Source organism: Populus alba, chromosome 9 (assembly GCF_005239225.2).
Source record: "Populus alba chromosome 9, ASM523922v2, whole genome shotgun sequence".
In the NCBI taxonomy this organism is placed as follows: domain Eukaryota; kingdom Viridiplantae; phylum Streptophyta; class Magnoliopsida; order Malpighiales; family Salicaceae; genus Populus; species Populus alba.
The window spans coordinates 7,102,272-7,123,435 of record NC_133292.1 but is presented as its reverse complement, the minus strand read 5'-3'; the positions used below and the strand labels follow the sequence as shown (position 1 = coordinate 7,123,435).

The 21,164-nt window shown below is 35.6% G+C and overlaps 1 protein-coding gene across 4 annotated transcripts; it reads left to right on the top strand.

Moving 5' to 3' along the window:
- The first annotated feature begins 2,136 nt into the window (after nt 1-2,136).
- Nucleotides 2,137-5,057, top strand: LOC118027566 (farnesol kinase, chloroplastic). Of its 4 annotated transcripts, none has more exons than XM_035030947.2 (6): nt 2,146-2,686; nt 3,419-3,486; nt 3,566-3,697; nt 4,097-4,212; nt 4,371-4,485; nt 4,590-5,057. In XM_035030947.2, exons 1-6 carry the CDS (start codon nt 2,348-2,350, stop codon nt 4,765-4,767), a joined length of 948 nt encoding a protein of 315 aa, XP_034886838.1. In that variant the 5' UTR covers nt 2,146-2,347; the 3' UTR covers nt 4,768-5,057. The 4 variants fall into 4 exon arrangements, with proteins under 4 accessions (XP_073267340.1, XP_034886838.1, XP_034886839.1 ...); XM_035030948.2 differs by lacking the exon at nt 2,146-2,686 and adding an exon at nt 2,712-3,114; XM_073411239.1 differs by lacking the exon at nt 4,590-5,057 and having other exon boundaries at nt 2,137-2,686; nt 4,097-4,227.
- The last annotated feature ends 16,107 nt before the right edge of the window (nt 5,058-21,164 follow it).

Sequence of the window (21,164 nt, the reverse complement as noted above, 5' to 3'; positions counted from 1 at the left end):
AACAAATTTTTTATATTAAATTTTTATATAAACTGATTTGTTAACTTGTGAAGAGAGGATTAGAAATGACTGCAAGGAACTAAGTTCATTTTTCACTTTTGGGTTAAAGCAAGTAGTTACAGTTTATTTTTGTGTTTGAAATTACGTTTAGATACATTTTAAAAACATCCAAATTGATATATTTTTAAAGATTTATGATGGTTTTAATATGTAAAAAATAATAATAATAAAATATTTTTAATATATTTCATGTAAAATACACTTTTAAAAAACACACTTTATCATAATACCAAACTTATGCTAATGGGGTATTTAAGAGTATGGTAGTGGTTGTTTTTACAAAATATTTTTCATTCAGAAATATATTCAAAATAATTTTTTTTTATTTTTTAAATTATTTTTGATATTATCATATTAAAAACAATTTAAAAATATTCAAAACAATAATTTTAAACAAGAATAAATTTTATTTTTTTGTAGAAATGTTGTTTGGAATGTAATTCCAACCGGTCTTTAAGTGTGTCTATTTTTACATTTAAAAAGTTTATTTAAATTTTTTAAAAAAGATTTTAAATTATTTTGATGAATTAATTTCAAAAATAATTTTATGTTGGCGTTGTTAATTAAACATCGCCTAAATAAATAAAAATTTGCTTGGTATGGAAATATGCTGGCGTTGTTAATTAAATATGAAAACTTCATAATTACAAAATCTAGTATACTTCGGTGCAATGGAAATATATCAAATTGGGAGGAGCCTTGGCCATAAAAAAGGAAAATGCGACGGCAGAATCTAGGCACGCATAACATTCTTGGATTATATTTCAAATTACAGAATTTGTTTCGCACCACGATACACTAATTAAAAATTAATGTTATTTTTTTGTGCTTTGTTAAGAATGATTGTCAAAAAGAAATTTCCATAAAGAATTAAATTATCAAATAATGTTTTAGGAAAGTTTACGGGAATATAATATTATATAAAAAAAACTACTTTAATTTAAAAACTAGATTATTAAATAAAAATTTAAAAATAATTTTATATTAACTCGTTAACAATTAAAAAAAAGATATACTTTTTTAAAAATTACCTTAATAATCATTCATTAAATGTTTTTGATATTTTTTAATCGATAAAGGATTAGATGGCTTATTAACTACTAATTAGTTGAATTAATGTTCTTCTATGACCAGTTACGTACCGATATAATCGTGATTAATTAATGATGTTCATCGATTTAAAATCAAATTTGATAAAATGGAAATAATTGCTTAATTGAGTCTTGGATTATCAATGTATTAATTGAGTCATGTTTTTTTTTTTTAATTCTTTTCATAAATAAATCACATCTACACATGTATTTTCAGGTGAATGTAATCAATGAAGAATAGTTTACAACCTGACATTGTTTGACTAAAAAAATAGTCACTAAACTACTCATTTGGAATTTTGGAACATACACAGAAGAAAAGGGAAATTCTGATAAATCCTACTAATAAATTTAAAAGTAAGTTAACACATATTCTTAACAAGTTTAGAAGAATTACTAATTCGTAAAACATACGTTTTGAGATAAATAGTTAAGCTTTAATTCACAAGAATAATCATTTAAGACAAAACATAGAATCCCATATCAAATTATTGGTATTTTTTTGAAGAAATTGCACGGTTCTCTGCAAGACTAAATTGATTTTCTTATTTTTAAAGCAAGATTAATGATAAGAATTTGCTTGTCCATGAACTAATGGAGGTGCGGCATAAATAACAAGTGAAATTCAGAACAGATAAAATAAATTACTCTGAAGGGACTAAATGCATAAGTTGTAGATTTTTAAATACAAGGGCCCAAATAAAAAGGTTTAAAAGTTTGGTGAAACAAATTAAAAATTTTGAAGCCAACCCTCCCCTGAGGCTGAAAACAGTGGATTGGACTTGCCCACGGGCAAATGGGTGGGTACTGTCAGCGCATCCTTTTTCTATTTTATGGGCCCAAAGGCCCAAACCAAAGGAACGATACTCCAACACATTCTTTTTTGCCTCACTCAGCGAGGCCAGCCCAACAGTACGTCCTTTTAAGTTTTAACTGGCCATATCTCGTAATTAAACCCACTGTGCAAAACAAATGTCTTTTTAAAAAAAAAAGAAGAAGAAGAAGAAGAAGAAGGTATCTGATCATAGAAATCGAGTTAATTATTTTTACAGGTGTATACAGCTAAGGGCGTGTGACGTGTCTAACAATTCAAGGAATTAACAGTGCTGTTTGTTGTCTCTCCAAACGGCATAACGATTTTGGCCAAGCGCGCATGACTATTCGTTGAAATTATTTGCGCGAACAACCAGAACAAAATGAAAATGTGCTCGAGTAAATTGAACTGCTCCTTCCACGCCTCCCCTCCCTCTCTTCGATATGACCCTCACAGCAGACCTCTCTCTAACTTGAAGCCCACTTTCATTCTCGCTCCTTGTCAAAGAATCAATAATAGCTGTACTACTAGATTTGAGGTCGGATTTCAAACATCATTGAGGAGATCTAGAGGGGATCCAGCAACAAAGATAGCAGCAGCAGCTATGCTTCATCAGAATCCCGTCGTCTCCGATTTAATAGCCACTGGTGTATCCGGTACTATCGCTCTCTCTATCCTTCGTTTCTTTGCAGAAACTACAAAACGACACGTCTTCGACCAGGTCACTCCCTCGCTCCATCGTGCTTGTCACTGTCGCACAGCTGTATTTAAAACAACGATTATTCTTTTGATTTTAAATTAATTGTTTTATATTTGTTTTGATTTATTTTTATAAAAATAAATTATAAAAAATATAAAAAATATTATTTTAACATATCTCTAATTAAAAACAATTTAAATAAACAAAGAAACGTGGCTTGTACGTTGGGAAGGCTTCCCCTTCCGGAAAACAAACAAAAACCAGATTTTTTGTTGTTAATCAGGCCTTAAAACGTAGACAAAAAGAAAAGCAAAAAACTGTGGGCTGCTGCAATGTGGACTGGTAGTAACCCAGTTGTCTCCGATCTTTGCTCGGCTGTTGTGTCGGCCGCTGTTATTTTCGCGTTCCTGCAACTATGGAAAGAAACCGCAAAACATGGGCTTGACCAGGTTTTTTTTTTTTTTTTTTGCTTTAGTTTTAGGATAAACACCTGATTTTTTGCACTATATTTTGATTAACAAGCTTGTATAACGACTACTGGGAATTTACATGCAAATATCGATGTTAATTTCTGCTTTTTTGATGGATTCCATGAGGTTATATTCATTTATTATTTGCTTCATAGGAGATTTTGTCTATGAGTCATACCTTGTTTCTTAAAATGGGACGTTAAATATCAATCTTCTCCTATGAAATCTCCTATCGTGTTCAGCTAATTAGAGGTTGATTGTCCCTTTTCTTTTCTTTGTTTAGAAACTGAATAGGAAGCTCGTGCATATAAGCATCGGGTTAGTTTTTATGCTGTGTTGGCCGATTTTCAGGTAATTTTATGACTAGAGAAGCTTGGCATAATATTGCTATAAATCTGTCCCATTAAACAGCTATTACAAATTATTGTAGTTCTGGGCATCGGGGAGCACTTTTCGCAGCTTTTACTCCTGGTGTTAACATAATACGAATGCTTCTTATTGGATCTGGAATGTGGAAAGATGAAGCTACGGTGAAATCAATGAGCAGATTTGGAGACCGCAGGTTATAACTTACAGCTCTGGATGTAAAATTCATGAAGCCTCCCAGTGTTAAATGTCTTGAAGGCTCCCTTCTCATTCTTGATCCCTCCCTGAGAGATCCCTTTTTGTTTTGAACTGATTCAGCTGCGCAATTTACTCCTTATTTGTTCCTCAGGATTTTATTTGATTTGGTGGATTAGACGGGATACTTACTGTACATATTTTTTAAGTGAGTTGTTTTGTTATGAAGATAACTTCTAGGTTGGCGCTTATTTTTCTTAGATAAAGGTTTCTGAACAAACACTTCTTGTTTTCTAAGCGATCCATTACTTTTTTGGAGTTTGACACATCATGATATTCTTTGATTGTTTCTTTATGATACTTCTCAATTAGACCACCTCATCTTTCCTCCATTCATCAGGGAACTTCTTAGAGGACCGCTGTACTATGCCTTGACAATTACTGGGGCTTGTGCTATCTATTGGAGGACTTCCCCGGTTGCAATTGCAGCAATATGCAACCTGTGTGCTGGAGATGGTATTTTTTAATTAAGTAATATACATTCTTTACTTTAACTTATAACTTGACTGCTCACTGATTTAAGTTTCAGTACATGGAAGAACAGATATGCTTGAGACTTTCTTTTTGTACTGTGCCTAATAACTGCCTTTTTTTTCTTCTTCTTTTTTAATCAGGGGTGGCAGACATTGTGGGAAGGCGCTTTGGAAGGCAGAAAATCCCATACAACAAAAACAAGTCTATAGCTGGTAGTGTTGCAATGGCCCTGGCTGGTTTCCTGGCTTCTGTTGGGTAAGTCTTACTCTTACATAATCTCATGTCATAACTTTGTTGATGCTGTTTGAGCTGATGCATAATGGAGAAGTTTGGTTAGTGATCAGTTAATATGGTGACAGGTTTATGTGTTATTTCGCCTCGTTCGGATATGTTGAGAAAAGCTGGGAGATGTTATTAGGTTTCTTGGTTGTCTCTCTTGCCTCGGCTTTTGTGGAATCACTCCCCATAAGTACAGAGCTTGATGATAACCTAACAGTTACCCTAACTTCTATATTGTTGGGGCACCTTGTTTTCTGATCTCAAGAATTGCTGTTTGCTTGTGAGCTAGCATTCTTATCTTTGGTCAATTCATGCTTAATGTATTATGTGTGAGAAGTGTCGATGGTCAAAAAACTTGAATGTACTGATACTTCTTATGAGCCCCACGGCCTAACCAGTGAAAAGGGACAGCTTCCTGAATTGAGTCCTCACCTAATCAGCGCTGAACTCAGTGCCTGTACGGGGTCCTGTTCGCTTATCCTATGGACTAGAAATTCCTGGTAGAGACCTGATTTCACTATTTTCTAATTTATTTATTTTTTCTTAAATGGAGCTCTCTGATAATTTGAACGTGAAGCCTTTAATTTAAAACTCAGTTTCAACTGATTATTCTATCTTTAAAGTATCTATGAACTCAACTTAATGGTTCTATAAATGCTAATTTAGTGTTTTTTTTTTTTTTTAATAATGTGAATGTCCAGACCAATTTATGTGCGCTTCGACTAATTTCACGGGTTTTAAAGTTAACAACTATGTAAATTTCATCGTGTGTAAAGGGGAACTCAGGTTGAAACGTTTGGATTTATATCATGTTTGTTTTTTTATTTTAAAATTATTTTAAAAAAATTTAAAATTAAAATTATTTTTTATTTTAAATTAATATTTTTTTGGTATTTTAAATTATTTTAATATATTGATGTTAAAAATAATTTTTTAAAAATAAAAAAATATATATTATTTTGATATATTTTTAAGTGAAAAATACTTTGAAAAATAATCACAATATTTTATTAAATTCCTGTGATGCTGGTGTATATGGCATGTTAAAATGTTTTTTAAAATAAATTATTTTTTATATTAATATATTAAAATATTTTAAAATTAATAAATAAAAATATTTTAAAAAATAAAATATAATTAAAAAATATGTTGACATTCAATCTCAAATACTCAGCTTTCGATCATGTTCCGTAGGTGTGTGGTTGTTTTGAGGTTGTCAATTGCCATCACTCTCGTGGCGGCTAGCACCATCTTCTAGGCCCAGTGGCTTTGTAAGTTTTCGGCATTTTCCACTACCAAGGCCCGTAATATCCTCAGATTTCTTTTTCTTTTTTTCTCTGTTTTGGCGCTAATTTCCAAGCACAATTGTGAAGAGTGATTGTGAATACCATTTCACAACGCACTCCATTTTCTATTGGTGGGAGAAGTTTCGGTGACGGATCATCTGGATTTCAGTCTGATCGTTAGTATAATTATAAAACGGGTTTTAATTTTATAAATCCAAATTCATTTATTATTGATAAACTCAATATTCCAGCTCCCCACTCGTATATAATATAATACTTGATTATTCGACCAAAGAAATGTTTCCCAGAAATAATATATTTTTCACATAGATGTAAATGTGTTGATAATTTATTGGGCAAGCCCTTAGATACATCACCAAGTTAGTAGGATAATATCAATTTTGCATCAAAACTATTTTTCGTGTTAATTTTATTATCAAACTTTCGACTTTCATCCATTTCTAATAAGAAATGACCATTCTTTATGGAACTTAATGTTTTTCATTAAATGTTATAATTAATAAAGTTTTTAATAGATAAATCAAAACAGTTTAATGGTAAAATTGATATAAAAAAATAGTTTGAGTACCAAGTTTGAAGTTTAGATTAATTTGTTCTTATAAATATCATCATATGCAGATACATTTATTTTGTATGTTGTCGACGAGGTGAAAGAGGAAGAGATTTTAAAAAAGTTTACTCTTCTAGACAGTAGAGAAATTGAATATAAAAGCAAACCATTTCCTTGCATCTTCCTATATATATATATATATATATATATATATATATATATATATATATATATATATATAATGAATTTATTTTATTTTAATTTTATAAGGTTTAATAACATTTTCAGTCCATGAACTTTTATTTTTTTTATTTGAGCATCTTAACTTTTTTTTATTCAAGAATGTGAATTTTTAAATATTTTCCAATCAGGTGTTTTCATCAAAATTCATGTATTTTATGTTAACATCATTGTTTTATTTAGGGGCGGAGCTAGAATTTTAGATAGGGGGCTAAATTAAGGAAAGAAATTTAGAGAGGGTAAAATTTAAAATCTTCTAGTTTTAGGGCTAAAATTACAACTTGTAGAATAGAGGCTTGAAAAATAAAATTTCTTGCAGGGGCCCGGCCCCTGCTTGACCCTAGTTCCCTCTGATTAGATTGACATGTGACATGATGACATGCATGTTAAATGTGCATGATTTTTTTTAGTTTGTTGATAATTGAGTTTTTTTACTTTTATTTTTTTGTACTTGATTGTTTATATTTTCTTTTAAAAAAAAATTTAATAAAGAAAAAATAATTTGATTGATACTTTAAATATTAAAAAAATTATTACAATTTCCACGGTACTTAAAAAAAAAATCTCAAAAACTATGAATCGTAGCCTTTACCCTTTTAAATGATATCTCGTCATGTCTATTTCATTTACTTTTAAATAGATTCTCTTAATGTTCACTTTACAGTTTTATATAGGTAATATTTGTTCAATACACTGCATAAAAATCACGCGCCCGCGCGAGTGTTATATTAATTTTATTTAAATTAAAAAAACATGAGTACAATTAGCATATCTTAAAAATTAAATTTTAGATTTGTATTTTACTTTTGATAATATAATTAAACAAATCTCTTCTTTTATTAAAATTATAAAACTAAAATTTTATATAATTATTAATTTTAAGGTTTATGAGATTAGTCAAAGCATGTGCAAACTTACTCGAATACTAATATTAATAAAAAAAAAATTATTGTGAAGTGAAACAACACAAACTTCCAAAAGATTGTAATGGTTCATGAATTAGAAATATACTAAAACTTCTCAGCCTTTCACTGTAGCAATCCACAGTGAAAGGCTGAGCAGCTGTCTCTTTTCTTTTTTTTTTTGTTTTTTGAGCTGTCTTTTTCTTAAAAAAAAAAAAAAAAATTTCCTATGCCTTTCAGTTTTTTTTTCTTCTTTCTTTGTTTTTTTTCTTTTACTATTTTTTTTTAATTTAGATTGTTGATGTTAATTTTTTTTATTTAGTTATTAAATTTTTAAAATATTGATCCTGGATTTAATAAGTTAACTTGATTTCGCGAATTAATCCGGATTTCTTTTTGTTTTCTTTCTTTTTAATTAATTTTTTTTGTTTGTGTCGCACCCCAAAAAAAAATCATCAAATCAGCGCGCGGCATCGGCTGGCGATCTTTCTCGTTTGTTTGTTGTTTGCTTGAATTTGGTTCGTTGGAGTCGCCACCTAGTAATTGATTTCGGGCTACTAGGAAACCGAGTGTACTGGTCTTGTCAGAGATTCGCGGGTACGGGACTGGTTGTGGTTAGGGAAGGTATTAGCACCCCTAACACACCCTACCTGAGGTAAGCTGCTTCGCGAATTTGATGTGTTAAAGAAGTTTTAATAATTGTCTTTTCATCGGAAATTAGAAATATCACTTACGTATAAGTTAATAATTCTTAACCGAGATCCGATCAAAATATTAAATTCTTCTTTAATATATTTGCAATGTTATCATTAAAAAATATATATAAATAAATGAAACAAAATACAAACACCCAAACATACACTTCCACTATTTTTGTTTCTTTTTTTTTTTCTTTTCTTTTACATCCATATTTACAAGATATCAATTACAAAAAATCAAAACTAACAAATTACATTAAAACACATTAAAATTACAAAACAGTCCCTAAACAATCCATAACAGTGCTGGGAAACCCTTCAGGAACAGTAGGGACAGTGGTGGCGCGTCTTCCCACGCGCCACCGTCACTGGCGGCGCGTGGGTTCACGCACCGCCGCGGGAAGAAACCAGAAACATGGGGGAGCTGGATCGACCCCTTCCCCTCTTCACTTTTCTACCGGTGGTGATGACCCTCGTCACCTGCAAAAGGAGAAAACAACACAAGCCAGTTGATTTTACTTGGTTTTGTTTCTTAGATCTATTATTTCCGGTTATCTTTCTCCTTTGTGGCGTCTGTCCCGGTCTTCTTTCTTCTTCAGCTGGCGGATCTGCCAGTGCTTGAAGACTTCGGTGTGGAAGAGAAAGAAGTGTTTCCTGGGCACGGGGAGCAGCTGCGGTGGAGATGTTTCCTCGGTTGTGAGCAGATCGGGTCCGTGGGGAGGAGCTGCTGCGGTTGGAGGACGGCGGTTGCAAAGGGGGAACGACGCTGCTGGGGAAAAGGAACAGCGGTGGCTGGCCTTGCTGCTGCTTGGTGGGTTACTGGCGGTGGCCTCGGTGGTGCTGGAGCTGCTGGTTGCGCCGCGGTGGGCGCTGGGTTTCCTCTTCTCCTCTGCTTCGGGTGCAGACGACGCTGCTGGAGGCCGATCTGGTTGCTGAAGATGAGTTCTGGTGACCGGTGAGAGGAGAGCTGGCGTTGGGAGATGTGGGGAGGAGAAGAAGAAATGGGATGGCTGCGTGGTCTGAAAAAATCAGAACCAAGGGGAAGAGAAAAAAAAATCAAAAGTCCGATGGGGGGAGGGGGGGCTGTGAAGTGGCTGAGAAGAAGAAAAAAAAATCTGGTGATGGGGGATCGGCTATGGCTTTCTTTTTGGCTTTCGTTGGCTGGGAATTGGGAACAGAGTTGGGAGGCGCTGCTATTGAGAAGGGAAAGGAACGGCTGGGGATTGGAGAATCATTCAAACCGGGGAGGGGGCTGTGTTTGTTTAGCTGCTAAGGGGAAGCAGCAAATTCAAACCGGCTGGGGGCTGCTCTGTTTGGGTTGTGTTTGTGGTCGGCGGCTACAGGAAAAAAATTCAAACCAAAGGGGAAGGGGTGGCGGCTTGTCTTGAAAAAATGGGTTTAGGGTTAGGTTTTGTATTTTTTCTGAAGTTGTCAAAATTGCCCCACCCTCAAAAATCAGTTTAGCATGGTATTTATAGAAAAACATTTGCTAGGTTTTTCAACTTGGTCCCTCAACTTCTTTCTTTTTGTAAATTTTGATTTTTCTTATTTTTTTGTATTTTTTGAAAACGAGCAATATCAACGTCGACTCAAATGCGAAAAATCAATGATTTAAAAATGACGCGTGAAAAGTCGAACGCGTTTGAAAATCTTTTAACAATTTAAATTCTTTTTTAGACGACGTTGAAAATGCTAAAATGACGAAAATATATTAAAAACATATTTTTTGGATTTTCTTTGTTTTTTCTCAATTTTTTTGGATTTTTTGAAAATATATCAAAACATGGGTCAAAAATTGGGTAGCAACAGATGCCCCCTCTTTACAATGCTTACGAAGGAAAAGTCCTCAAAATTTTGCATAGTAAGCTTTGTAAAGAAAACAAAAGGAAAATGATTTCATTATCTTGGGCGACCTGCCCACACACTCACACTGATATGTTTTCACGGGCGACCTGCCCACACATACTCACTCAAGTCTATTTTCACGGGCGACCGACCCACACATACTCACTCAAGTCTATTTTCACGGGCGACCGACCCACACATACTCACCCTAGTCTATTTTCACGGGCGACCGACCCACACTCTCCCAATAGTCTATTTTCACGGGCGACCTGCCCACACATTGGGTTTACCTGAGATCCCATCTGGCGACCTCATTCAACTAGAACGAAAATATTGCGTAACCCGGTTAACCTGAAATCCCATCTGGCGATTCCCTTTAACCAAAGCTACATGAGATCCCATCTGGCGACCTCATTCAACTGGAACAAAAATATGTGTAACTCGGTCAACCTGAAATCCCATCTGGCGATTCCCTTTAACCAAAGCTACATGAGATCCCATCTGGCGACCTCATTCAACTGGAACGAAATATGCGTAACTCGGTTAACCTGAAATCCCATCTGGCGATTCCCTTTAACCAAAGCTACATGAGATCCCATCTGGCGACCTCATTCTGGTCTCATTGTACGGGTGACTAACCCTAGAAAAAAGCTGGTCTCATTGTACAGGTGACGAACCCTATGGTGCTGCTAGTCTCATTGTACGGGTGACGAACCCTGGTGTTGCTGGTCTCATTGTACGGGTGACGAACCCTAGAAAAAAAGCTGGTCTCATTGTACGGGTGACGAACCCTGGTGTTGCTGGTCTCATTGTACGGGTGACGAACCCTATGTTGGTCTCATTGTACGGGTGACGAACCCTACGTTGGTCTCATTGTACGGGTGACGAACCCTAGAAAAATGCTGGTCTCATTGTACGGGTGACTAACCCTGGAAAAATGCTGGTCTCATTGTATGGGTGACCGACCCAAAAATGGAAAAAATGTGAAGAAGTGTGGTCTCATTATAATGGGTGACCTACCCACGTGGAAAGAATATGAAAAGGTGGTCTCGTTGTGATGGGCGACCTACCCAAATAGAAAGAATGTGATGTGCGGTCTCATTATAATGGGTGACCTACCCAAATGGAAAAAATATGATGAAGTGTGGTCTCATTGTAATGGGTGACCTACCCAGATGGAAAAAATATGATGAAGTGCGGTCTCATTGTCATGGGTGACCTACCCGAAAATGGAAAAAATATGAAGTGGGGTCTCATTGTAATGGGTGACCTACCCAGATGGAAAAAATATGATGAACGGTCTCGTTGTGATGGGCGACCTACCCAAATAGCAAGAATATGAAGTGCGGTCTCATTGTAATGGGTGACCTACCCAAAAAATGGAAAAAATATGAAGTGTGGTCTCATTGTAATGGGTGACCAACCCAGATGGAAAAAATATGAAGAACGCGGTCTCATTGTCATGGGTGACCAACCCAGGTGGAAAGAATGTGAAAAAAAATGGTCTCATTATGATGGGTGACCTACCCAAGAAAAATGTTGGTGAGGGCTCAAAGGCGCACTCGAAATGAGGTAGGGTTAGAAAACGCGCTACCTGAGAAGTGAGGGCTCAACGGCGCACTCGAAATGAGGTAGGGTTAGAAAAAATGCACTACCCGAGATGATAGCTCAAAGGCGCACACAGAAAGAGGTGAGAGCTCAAAGGCGCACTCAAAATGAGGTAGGGTTAGAAAACCACTACCCAAAAGATGATGATGAAACACCGACCTGACAATGTTAAAAGCAATGCATTATGATCAATATGCATGTATACTTACCTGAGAAAAAATATAGGTCCCCCCCCTCCTTGATGCTCCATCTTCATAGGGTTCCCTTGTTTGCATCCCAAAGCTTTCTTTGTTCTTCCGAGGCATTGACTCATTCATGTACTGGCCATCCACTCAGCTGTAAACGCAGTGCCCATCCCGGGCTGTCTTTGACAATTACTGCTTGCATCGTTCATCAAGCTTGACCCTGCCCCCAAGTGTGGTACTGCTTGATTCATTATGAAGGATTTTCTCTCCTGGCTTCTTCTGAGAATTATCCTCTGATTGATTGTGTGCATCATGCCAATACCCATCAAGATTGTTAATCAATCATGAACTTGCCTCTAGTTGAAACAGTACTCTTCAAGTACATGTTATCATCAACCTTCTTGGAACTCATTCAGTCATCCAGTCATGCATCTCATAGCTTGCAGTACAAAGGCTCATGGTTGTATGCTCAGTGTTCTTCTTAATAGATTCCCTTCAACTCTTCTAATTAGATTTGTGAAAAGATATGTCTCGGCCTCATCAATGATGATGCTTTTATCACCCATACTCATGCGGTGAAGTGCTCATCTGGCTTCAGAACAAGTTGTCCCACGATCAGTCTTCTAGGTGGGTGCCTTTCCAACATTCATTCAGTGCAGTTGTGTGATAACATCTGTCTATAACCATGTTTCGAAGAATGACAATATGAGATTGTCCTTTAAGTGCAGCATTGTTCCACAGTCGGCAGGGTTCACTAGAGCATGGGCCATTTTGGAATGACATTGCCCCCAGTATGATCCGAATGTGCTCGTTCATTGATTATCTGTCTTTGAACATCATTGTCTTCAGTTCACTGATTCATCATTTAAACATTGCCTCATAGCTGATCTGAGCACTTCTTGTTTTTCCTTTTCAAGGCCTACTGTATTGCCCCCAGCTGCTCAACTTTTCAAGGAGTGTCGAGGACTTCAATGTCATTTCTATCAATGATTTTGCATACTCAATCAATGTTCTTCTGTGTTTGATAATCTTCCTTGTTCTGGAATCAACTCTCATATTTCAAAGATCATGTCTATTCAAAGTCTAGTTTGTTGAAATGAAATCAGAGATGTCTTTTTTTTGAAAAACTTTTGAAAATCAAGCTTTTTGATCAAAGGCCCAACACATTTTATTTGAAATATATAGTCCTTTGATTGTCATGCATTTGAAAACAGAAATTGACCCAATGTAGGATTAAGAATGGCTTTTTTCATGGTTCTTTGTATCAATTTGAATCCTTGATATTGGGTATATCATTTGATAGTCTATGATGAGGTGACCTTTGCATGAATTTCAAAAAAACAAAAATGCTCAAGTCAAAACTCAGGCTTTATTAAGAAAGGTTGTTTCTCTTCTTATAACTTGTTTTATCAGTATGCATAATAACCAATAGCTTAATTCATGAAGTCACGACCCTTATGGAAAAACTCTTCAAATTTTGAGAGCGCCATTTATCGGTTCAAATTGCTTGCTTGATTAAAAAGGGCTTTTAAAAGCACGTAATGCAGGCTATGGTTCATGGCTATGAAAGAAAGGAATTTCAAAGGCTCAAAAGGTGTTTGAGGGTTTCAAAGACCTAGGATCAACATCAACTATTCATCAACTCTTTTCTATTGTTGTCTTTGTAGAGGAAACGACATATAACCTTGTTAACCTCAAAGTTCAGACTTTTCTTAACATAAGTTATAATGCAAATTCACCTTTCCTTGATGAATAACCAACCTTAATCATCTGATAACATCAAAAGCTTTATAATGGACACCAAAAGTCACGTTTATAGCTTAGTCTTTTTCTGGTATTGACTTTTGTTGTGCATTTCCTTGATTGAAATTTCTTTTGCTCTTCATAGACTTGATAGGCGTTCTCCTTCCTTTATCTTTGACTTGTATTTAAGTGAGGGCAATTTCAACTTCTTCTTTTTTTTTTTCCTTTTTATATATATATATATAGCCTTCCTTAAAAACTTTCTTATATGCCCTCAGTCTATGTGTCTTCTTCTAGCTCTCTCTCGATCATTGGACTTTTGTTCTAAGCCTTCCTCTTCTTCCCTTAATTATATCAATGTCTCCAAAATATCTCTCATTTGCCCCCAATGTGGGGTGTGATCCTAGTCGGGGTTTTTATGAAAAAAATATTCTATTAGGCTCAAAATGGGACTACAAAGGGAGATAATTTTTAGAAAGTGAAGGGATATCAAAGATGGTCTTTTCTCATTTCAAGCAAGGTCGGTTAAAGCCGATAAATTTTGACCTCATCCAGTGTAATGATTGGGACTTGTAAGAATCATGATTCACGAGTCCATAACTACCGAATCCACTACATGTCATTATGCATACTGTTAAAACTTAGCTATATGATGTGTGGTTCAGTTTCAGGAGGTATGAGTTCAAAATTGTTTGGTCACCTCATGTCATTTTCAAGCATAGAGTCATTTCTGTAATCAAAACACTTTTAATCTTCCGGATTGATTAACCTTTATTGCATGTTGGAGTTTGATCAAAATATTTTGTCAGAATAAAATGTTAAACATCTGTTGATTTCAAAACAACAAAGAGACAAAAGCAAGGCATGTTTCGTTGAAGGATGAGATGTGATCCCAAAACAAAATGCAGAATTCCATAACAATATGATTGATTGTTCATCACCATTCTCGAATCAGCTTTTCTAGCAATATCTGTGTTTAGCAAAGCATTTTCGATCACATGTGATCCTGAGTTGTTCGGGGAACAATATAGACAGTGACACCCTTCTTCAACGACTCCACCTGTCTCTTGCTCACCAACTTTCAGACTCCATTCTTGCAATTCTTGAAACTGTTCACTTGAAATGGTTGAGGACCCCACTATGACATCACATCTCTTATCTGGATTATACCACTGAGAAATTGGTGGTTGCATGGGAATTTGTCGGAGTCAAGCAAAATTCTGGAATCTTGCGGATGCTGGTCGACAACTTAAACGGCAGAGGAATGTCCCATCTTGGCAAAGATATTTGGGCAATTGATGCTGCCGTGAGACCTGGCTATACCACATAATTAAGGGTTTCACACCGTCAAAGTCATCTCCATGATTTACCTCTCCTCATTGTTCTAGAATCCATGACAGATCCTTCAATCTTTCTCTCTTCATAGCTTGTTCAATTCTTGGGCAAATCCTCATAACATTATTTCAATCTTCCAATGTTGCTAGGGTTGGTTGAGGATTGTTAGAAAACTTTCTAACAGCTTGGTAATCTTGGCAGCGCCCAGAAACTTGTAGTATCGCCACTACCGACGTGTGGAATCACACATTGTCTCTATTGGAAGAGCACCTGATGAATCCAAAACTTCTTTATCCCCTCTTCGATTTCTCACTGACAGTGCAGCAAACAAACACCTATAGAGGAAGTCCTGCTCTGTTGAAGTTTCAGTATTCTTCATGTTTTTCAGTCTAGGCATGTCTCTTTTCTCTACTTTTGCCTTTTAATACTGACATTGTTGGAGGAACATCATAGATGACCTGAAACTACTGTATTCCTTCTTGGATTTCCCACTTGCGGATCCACAAACAGATTCCTACCGAAAGAGCTCTGCTACGTTGAAGTTTGATGCCTGCTCATATTTTTCAAACCAAGTCTGGCTCTCCAACCTGCTATAGTTTCTTCGTACTGAAACTGAGGAGAGAAATATTTGTAGTATATGCAATTAGTAAATCCCCTCTTGCATTTCTCATTGGCAGATCCACCAAATAAATCTCTACAGAGAGCTCTACCGTGTAGAAGTTCAGCGTCTGATCATGGTTTTTTGGACCAACATCTTGTGCTGGAATTGAGCTCATAATTGGGGTAACTTCAAAGCAGACTAATGCACATGTACATGAGGCTAGTAGTTGTTTGGTTCCATTAGATGATGTGGAGGCGATGAATATTTAACAGTGCAACTAGACAAGAACCAGAGTTGTCATTAGTTGATGACTAAAGACATTGTTGATGTTGTTCATGACTGAAAATGAGAGGTACATCTTCAATTGGATGTGAACAAACAGTGTTCCCACAGAAGACTGTGCAGACATTCTCTTTCCATTTGATGCTCAACACTTGTTCGAGCAGATCTGAGTCTAGTTGTTTCACCTTTGATGCTCTCAACCTTAATCTGATAATGAGCCTCTATCTGACACCTTTCTTCACCTCCGTCATTTTTCTCCAATCACGTGTAGCACAACTTGCGTGGGGGACCTACCTTTCAGCCCGGTACATGCATAATAAATGTATGAACATGTAATCTATATGATGAACTCACCCTTCGAGAGGTGACAATATGGTCGTAACTCTTGTATGATGGACAAGAATCGTGATTTTTGACCAAACTCTACAATGAAAATTTTCGGAGCAACGGCCAATGTGTCACCCACAAGTCTTGAATTCAAGATGCTTCAAGAAGGGTTTGCCCTTATGCAAAAAACGGTAGCACATACAACCTAAGGACAGGTTCTATTCATTATGTGAACATGGGTAGGTTTTCTATCTGGTCTCAAAAGGGTCTCATATCTGCCCAGTGACGTTCTTCGTAAAGACAGTATGGGGGCGTTGCAAGGAATGGTTAAGGCACATATACCCACCATTACCAAGCAGGCACTCAGATATGAGTTGGGTGTTTCACGCATCTGAACCCTGACCAATAGTCTTAGGGCAGATCGCTAGTTCCCCACCTAACCTAGAAGCTTGTGTGTGCTTTTAAAAATAAATACAGGTGATGCATGAGACAATTCTATAAAATGCATGGAAATAAATATTAACAAAAAGATAAAAATGCAAAAACTTAAACACATCAAATACACAAAGCTTAGTCCAATAATCGAAAAAATACCTTCCCCAGTGGAGTCGCCATTCTGTCGCACCCCAAAAAAAAATCATCAAATCAGCGCGCGGCATCGGCTGGCGATCTTTCTCGTTTGTTTGTTGTTTGCTTGAATTTGGTTCGTTGGAGTCGCCACCTAGTAATTGATTTCGGGCTACTAGGAAACCGAGTGTACTGGTCTTGTCAGAGATTCGCGGGTACGGGACTGGTTGTGGTTAGGGAAGGTATTAGCACCCCTAACACACCCTACCTGAGGTAAGCTGCTTCGCGAATTTGATGTGTTAAAGAAGTTTTAATAATTGTCTTTTCATCGGAAATTAGAAATATCACTTACGTATAAGTTAATAATTCTTAACCGAGATCCGATCAAAATATTAAATTCTTCTTTAATATATTTGCAATGTTATCATTAAAAAATATATATAAATAAATGAAACAAAATACAAACACCCAAACATACACTTCCACTATTTTTGTTTCTTTTTTTTTTTCTTTTCTTTTACATCCATATTTACAAGATATCAATTACAAAAAATCAAAACTAACAAATTACATTAAAACACATTAAAATTACAAAACAGTCCCTAAACAATCCATAACAGTGCTGGGAAACCCTTCAGGAACAGTAGGGACAGTGGTGGCGCGTCTTCCCACGCGCCACCGTCACTGGCGGCGCGTGGGTTCACGCACCGCCGCGGGAAGAAACCAGAAACATGGGGGAGCTGGATCGACCCCTTCCCCTCTTCACTTTTCTACCGGTGGTGATGACCCTCGTCACCTGCAAAAGGAGAAAACAACACAAGCCAGTTGATTTTACTTGGTTTTGTTTCTTAGATCTATTATTTCCGGTTATCTTTCTCCTTTGTGGCGTCTGTCCCGGTCTTCTTTCTTCTTCAGCTGGCGGATCTGCCAGTGCTTGAAGACTTCGGTGTGGAAGAGAAAGAAGTGTTTCCTGGGCACGGGGAGCAGCTGCGGTGGAGATGTTTCCTCGGTTGTGAGCAGATCGGGTCCGTGGGGAGGAGCTGCTGCGGTTGGAGGACGGCGGTTGCAAAGGGGGAACGACGCTGCTGGGGAAAAGGAACAGCGGTGGCTGGCCTTGCTGCTGCTTGGTGGGTTACTGGCGGTGGCCTCGGTGGTGCTGGAGCTGCTGGTTGCGCCGCGGTGGGCGCTGGGTTTTCCTCTTCTCCTCTGCTTCGGGTGCAGACGGCGCTGCTGGAGGCCGATCTGGTTGCTGAAGATGAGTTCTGGTGACCGGTGAGAGGAGAGCTGGCGTTGGGAGATGTGGGGAGGAGAAGAAGAAATGGGATGGCTGCGTGGTCTGAAAAAATCAGAACCAAGGGGAAGAGAAAAAAAAATCAAAAGTCCGATGGGGGGAGGGGGGGCTGTGAAGTGGCTGAGAAGAAGAAAAAAAAAATCTGGTGATGGGGGATCGGCTATGGCTTTCTTTTTGGCTTTCGTTGGCTGGGAATTGGGAACAGAGTTGGGAGGCGCTGCTATTGAGAAGGGAAAGGAACGGCTGGGGATTGGAGAATCATTCAAACCGGGGAGGGGGCTGTGTTTGTTTAGCTGCTAAGGGGAAGCAGCAAATTCAAACCGGCTGGGGGCTGCTCTGTTTGGGTTGTGTTTGTGGTCGGCGGCTACAGGAAAAAAATTCAAACCAAAGGGGAAGGGGTGGCGGCTTGTCTTGAAAAAATGGGTTTAGGGTTAGGTTTTGTATTTTTTTCTGAAGTTGTCAAAATTGCCCCACCCTCAAAAATCAGTTTAGCATGGTATTTATAGAAAAACATTTGCTAGGTTTTTCAACTTGGTCCCTCAACTTCTTTCTTTTTGTAAATTTTGATTTTTCTTATTTTTTTTGTATTTTTTGAAAACGAGCAATATCAACGTCGACTCAAATGCGAAAAATCAATGATTTAAAAATGACGCGTGAAAAGTCGAACGCGTTTGAAAATCTTTTAACAATTTAAATTCTTTTTTAGACGACGTTGAAAATGCTAAAATGACGAAAATATATTAAAAACATATTTTTTGGATTTTCTTTGTTTTTTTCTCAATTTTTTTGGATTTTTTGAAAATATATCAAAACATGGGTCAAAAATTGGGTAGCAACAGTTTGCTTTAGTTTGTTAATGTTAAATTTTGTTCTATTTAATTATCAAACTTTCATGACACATGTCTCAGGTTTCACGGCTTAACCCAGTTAATTATGGGTTAACCCGTTCATTTTTTTTTTTTTGTGTTTTTTTTCTTTTGTTAATGTTAATTTTTTTTATTTAGTTATCAAATTTTCATGACACGGATCCTGGGTTTAATGGGTTAACCTGGTTTGACGAGTTAACCCGGAGTTTTTTTTTTTTTTCCTTTTTTTTCTTTTTAATTATTTTTTTTTGTTTAGTTTAGTTTGTTAATATTAAATTTCTTTCTATTTAGTTATCAGATTTTCATGACACATATCTCAGGTTTTACGAGTTAACCTGGTTTTACAGGTTAACCCATCCATTTTTTTTTTCTTTTGTTAATACTAATTTTTTTTTTGTTTAGTTATCAGATTTTCATAATACGAATCTCGAGTTTAACGAATTAACCTGGTTTGACAAGGTAACCCGAAGTTTATTTCTTTTCTTTTTTTTCTTTTAATTAATTTTTTTTTTAGTTTAGTTTGTTAATGTTAAATTTCTTTCTATTTAGTTATCAGACTTTCATGACACATATTCCGAGTTTGACGGGTTAACCTGATTTCACAGATTAACCGAGTTAATTCTGGGTTAACCTGCTAATTTTTTTTTTCTATTTAGTTATCAAACTTTCATGACGTGAATCCTATGCTTGATGGGTTAACCTGGTTCGAAGAGTTAAACAAATTAATTTAGATTTTTTTTTTCCTTTTTCTTCATTAGTTCTTTCTTCTTATAGTTTTTCTTTTTCTTTTTTTTTTCTTTTTAATTAATATTTTTTTGTTTAATTTAGTTCATTAATATTAAATTTTTTTTCTATTTAGTTATCGATTGATGCCTTTAGTTTTTTTTTCTTTTTGTTTTTTTGCCGTTTTTATGTCTTTGACTTTGGACTGCACAATGCAATCCACAATGAAAAGGCTGATGCGTTTTGTTTTTGTTTTTTTTTACTTTTTAATTTTTTTAAAATTTGCTTTGTTTATATTAAATTTTTTTTCTATTTAGTTATAAGACTTTCATGACATGAATCTCATGTTTGATAAGTTAGCCCAGTTAATTCAGATTTTTTTTTCATTAGTTTTTTTCTCCGTATAGGTTTTTTCTTCTTTGTTTTTCCCTTTTTAACTAAATTTTTTTAATTTAGTTTGTTGATATTAAAATTCTTTCTATTTAGTTATCAGACTTTCATGACACGGATCTCAGGTTTGACGGGTTACCCAGTTAATTTAGATTTTTTTTTTCATTAGTTTTTTTCTTCTTGTAGGTTTTTTTTTAAACCCAGTTAGTTTTTTTCTTTTTGCTTTATTGCCTTTTTTATGCCATTGATTGTGGACAACAGAGTGCAGTCAATAGTGAAAACCAATGCCTTTTGTTTTTTTTTCTTCCTAATTAATTGTTTTCGTTTATTTTAATCTGTTAATGTTAAATTTTTTTTTCTATTTAGGTATCAAACTTTCATGACACGGATCCCATGTTTAACAGGTTAGCCTAGTTAATTCTGGATCAACCCGTCAAATTTTTTTTTATTTAGTTATCAAACTTTTATAACAAGAATCCAATGTCTGACGGGTTAACCTGGCCTGAAAAGTTAACTCCGTTAATTCAGATTTTTTTTTTATTTTTTCTTCATTAGTTATTTTCTTCATGTTGGTTTTTTTTCTATATTTATTTCTTTTTACTTAATTTATTTAATTATCACACTTTTATGATACGATCTTGCAGCCAAACCCACATCCAAGGCTATTGGGTTTGCTATTGCAACCAAACTCACTTAAACTTGGATAATGCAAGTTTAATATTATTATTAATATTATAAATATTACTTTTAAGTCAGGCGTTGTAGCGAAACCCAAGACTCTTGAGTATAGTTTTACAAAAAGACTTAATACTTTTAGATCTTAGCTTTTTTTATTTTTTTTTATACAAAAATAATTTGACTTGCAGCATCGCGCGGGTCATCTAACTAGTTTTTTTTCTAAAAGGTGTCTCCTTATTAATTTTATTTTTATTTTGAAATGGTGTTTTAATAATATATAATTAATAACCATGTAAAACAGCACAGTTAACTAAAATGAAACAAAACCTTTATGAGGAGTATGATAATTCAGAAAAAAAAAAATATTAAAAATGTGTTTTAAATTTTTTTTTTTTTTGACATGCTATTTTAATTAAAATGAAACAACACAACATTTTTCGGAGCAATAGTTCAAAATGCGTGAGTGCGCAAAGTATAAAATCTCAAACATTAAACATAGCAGTTCAACAACCACAAC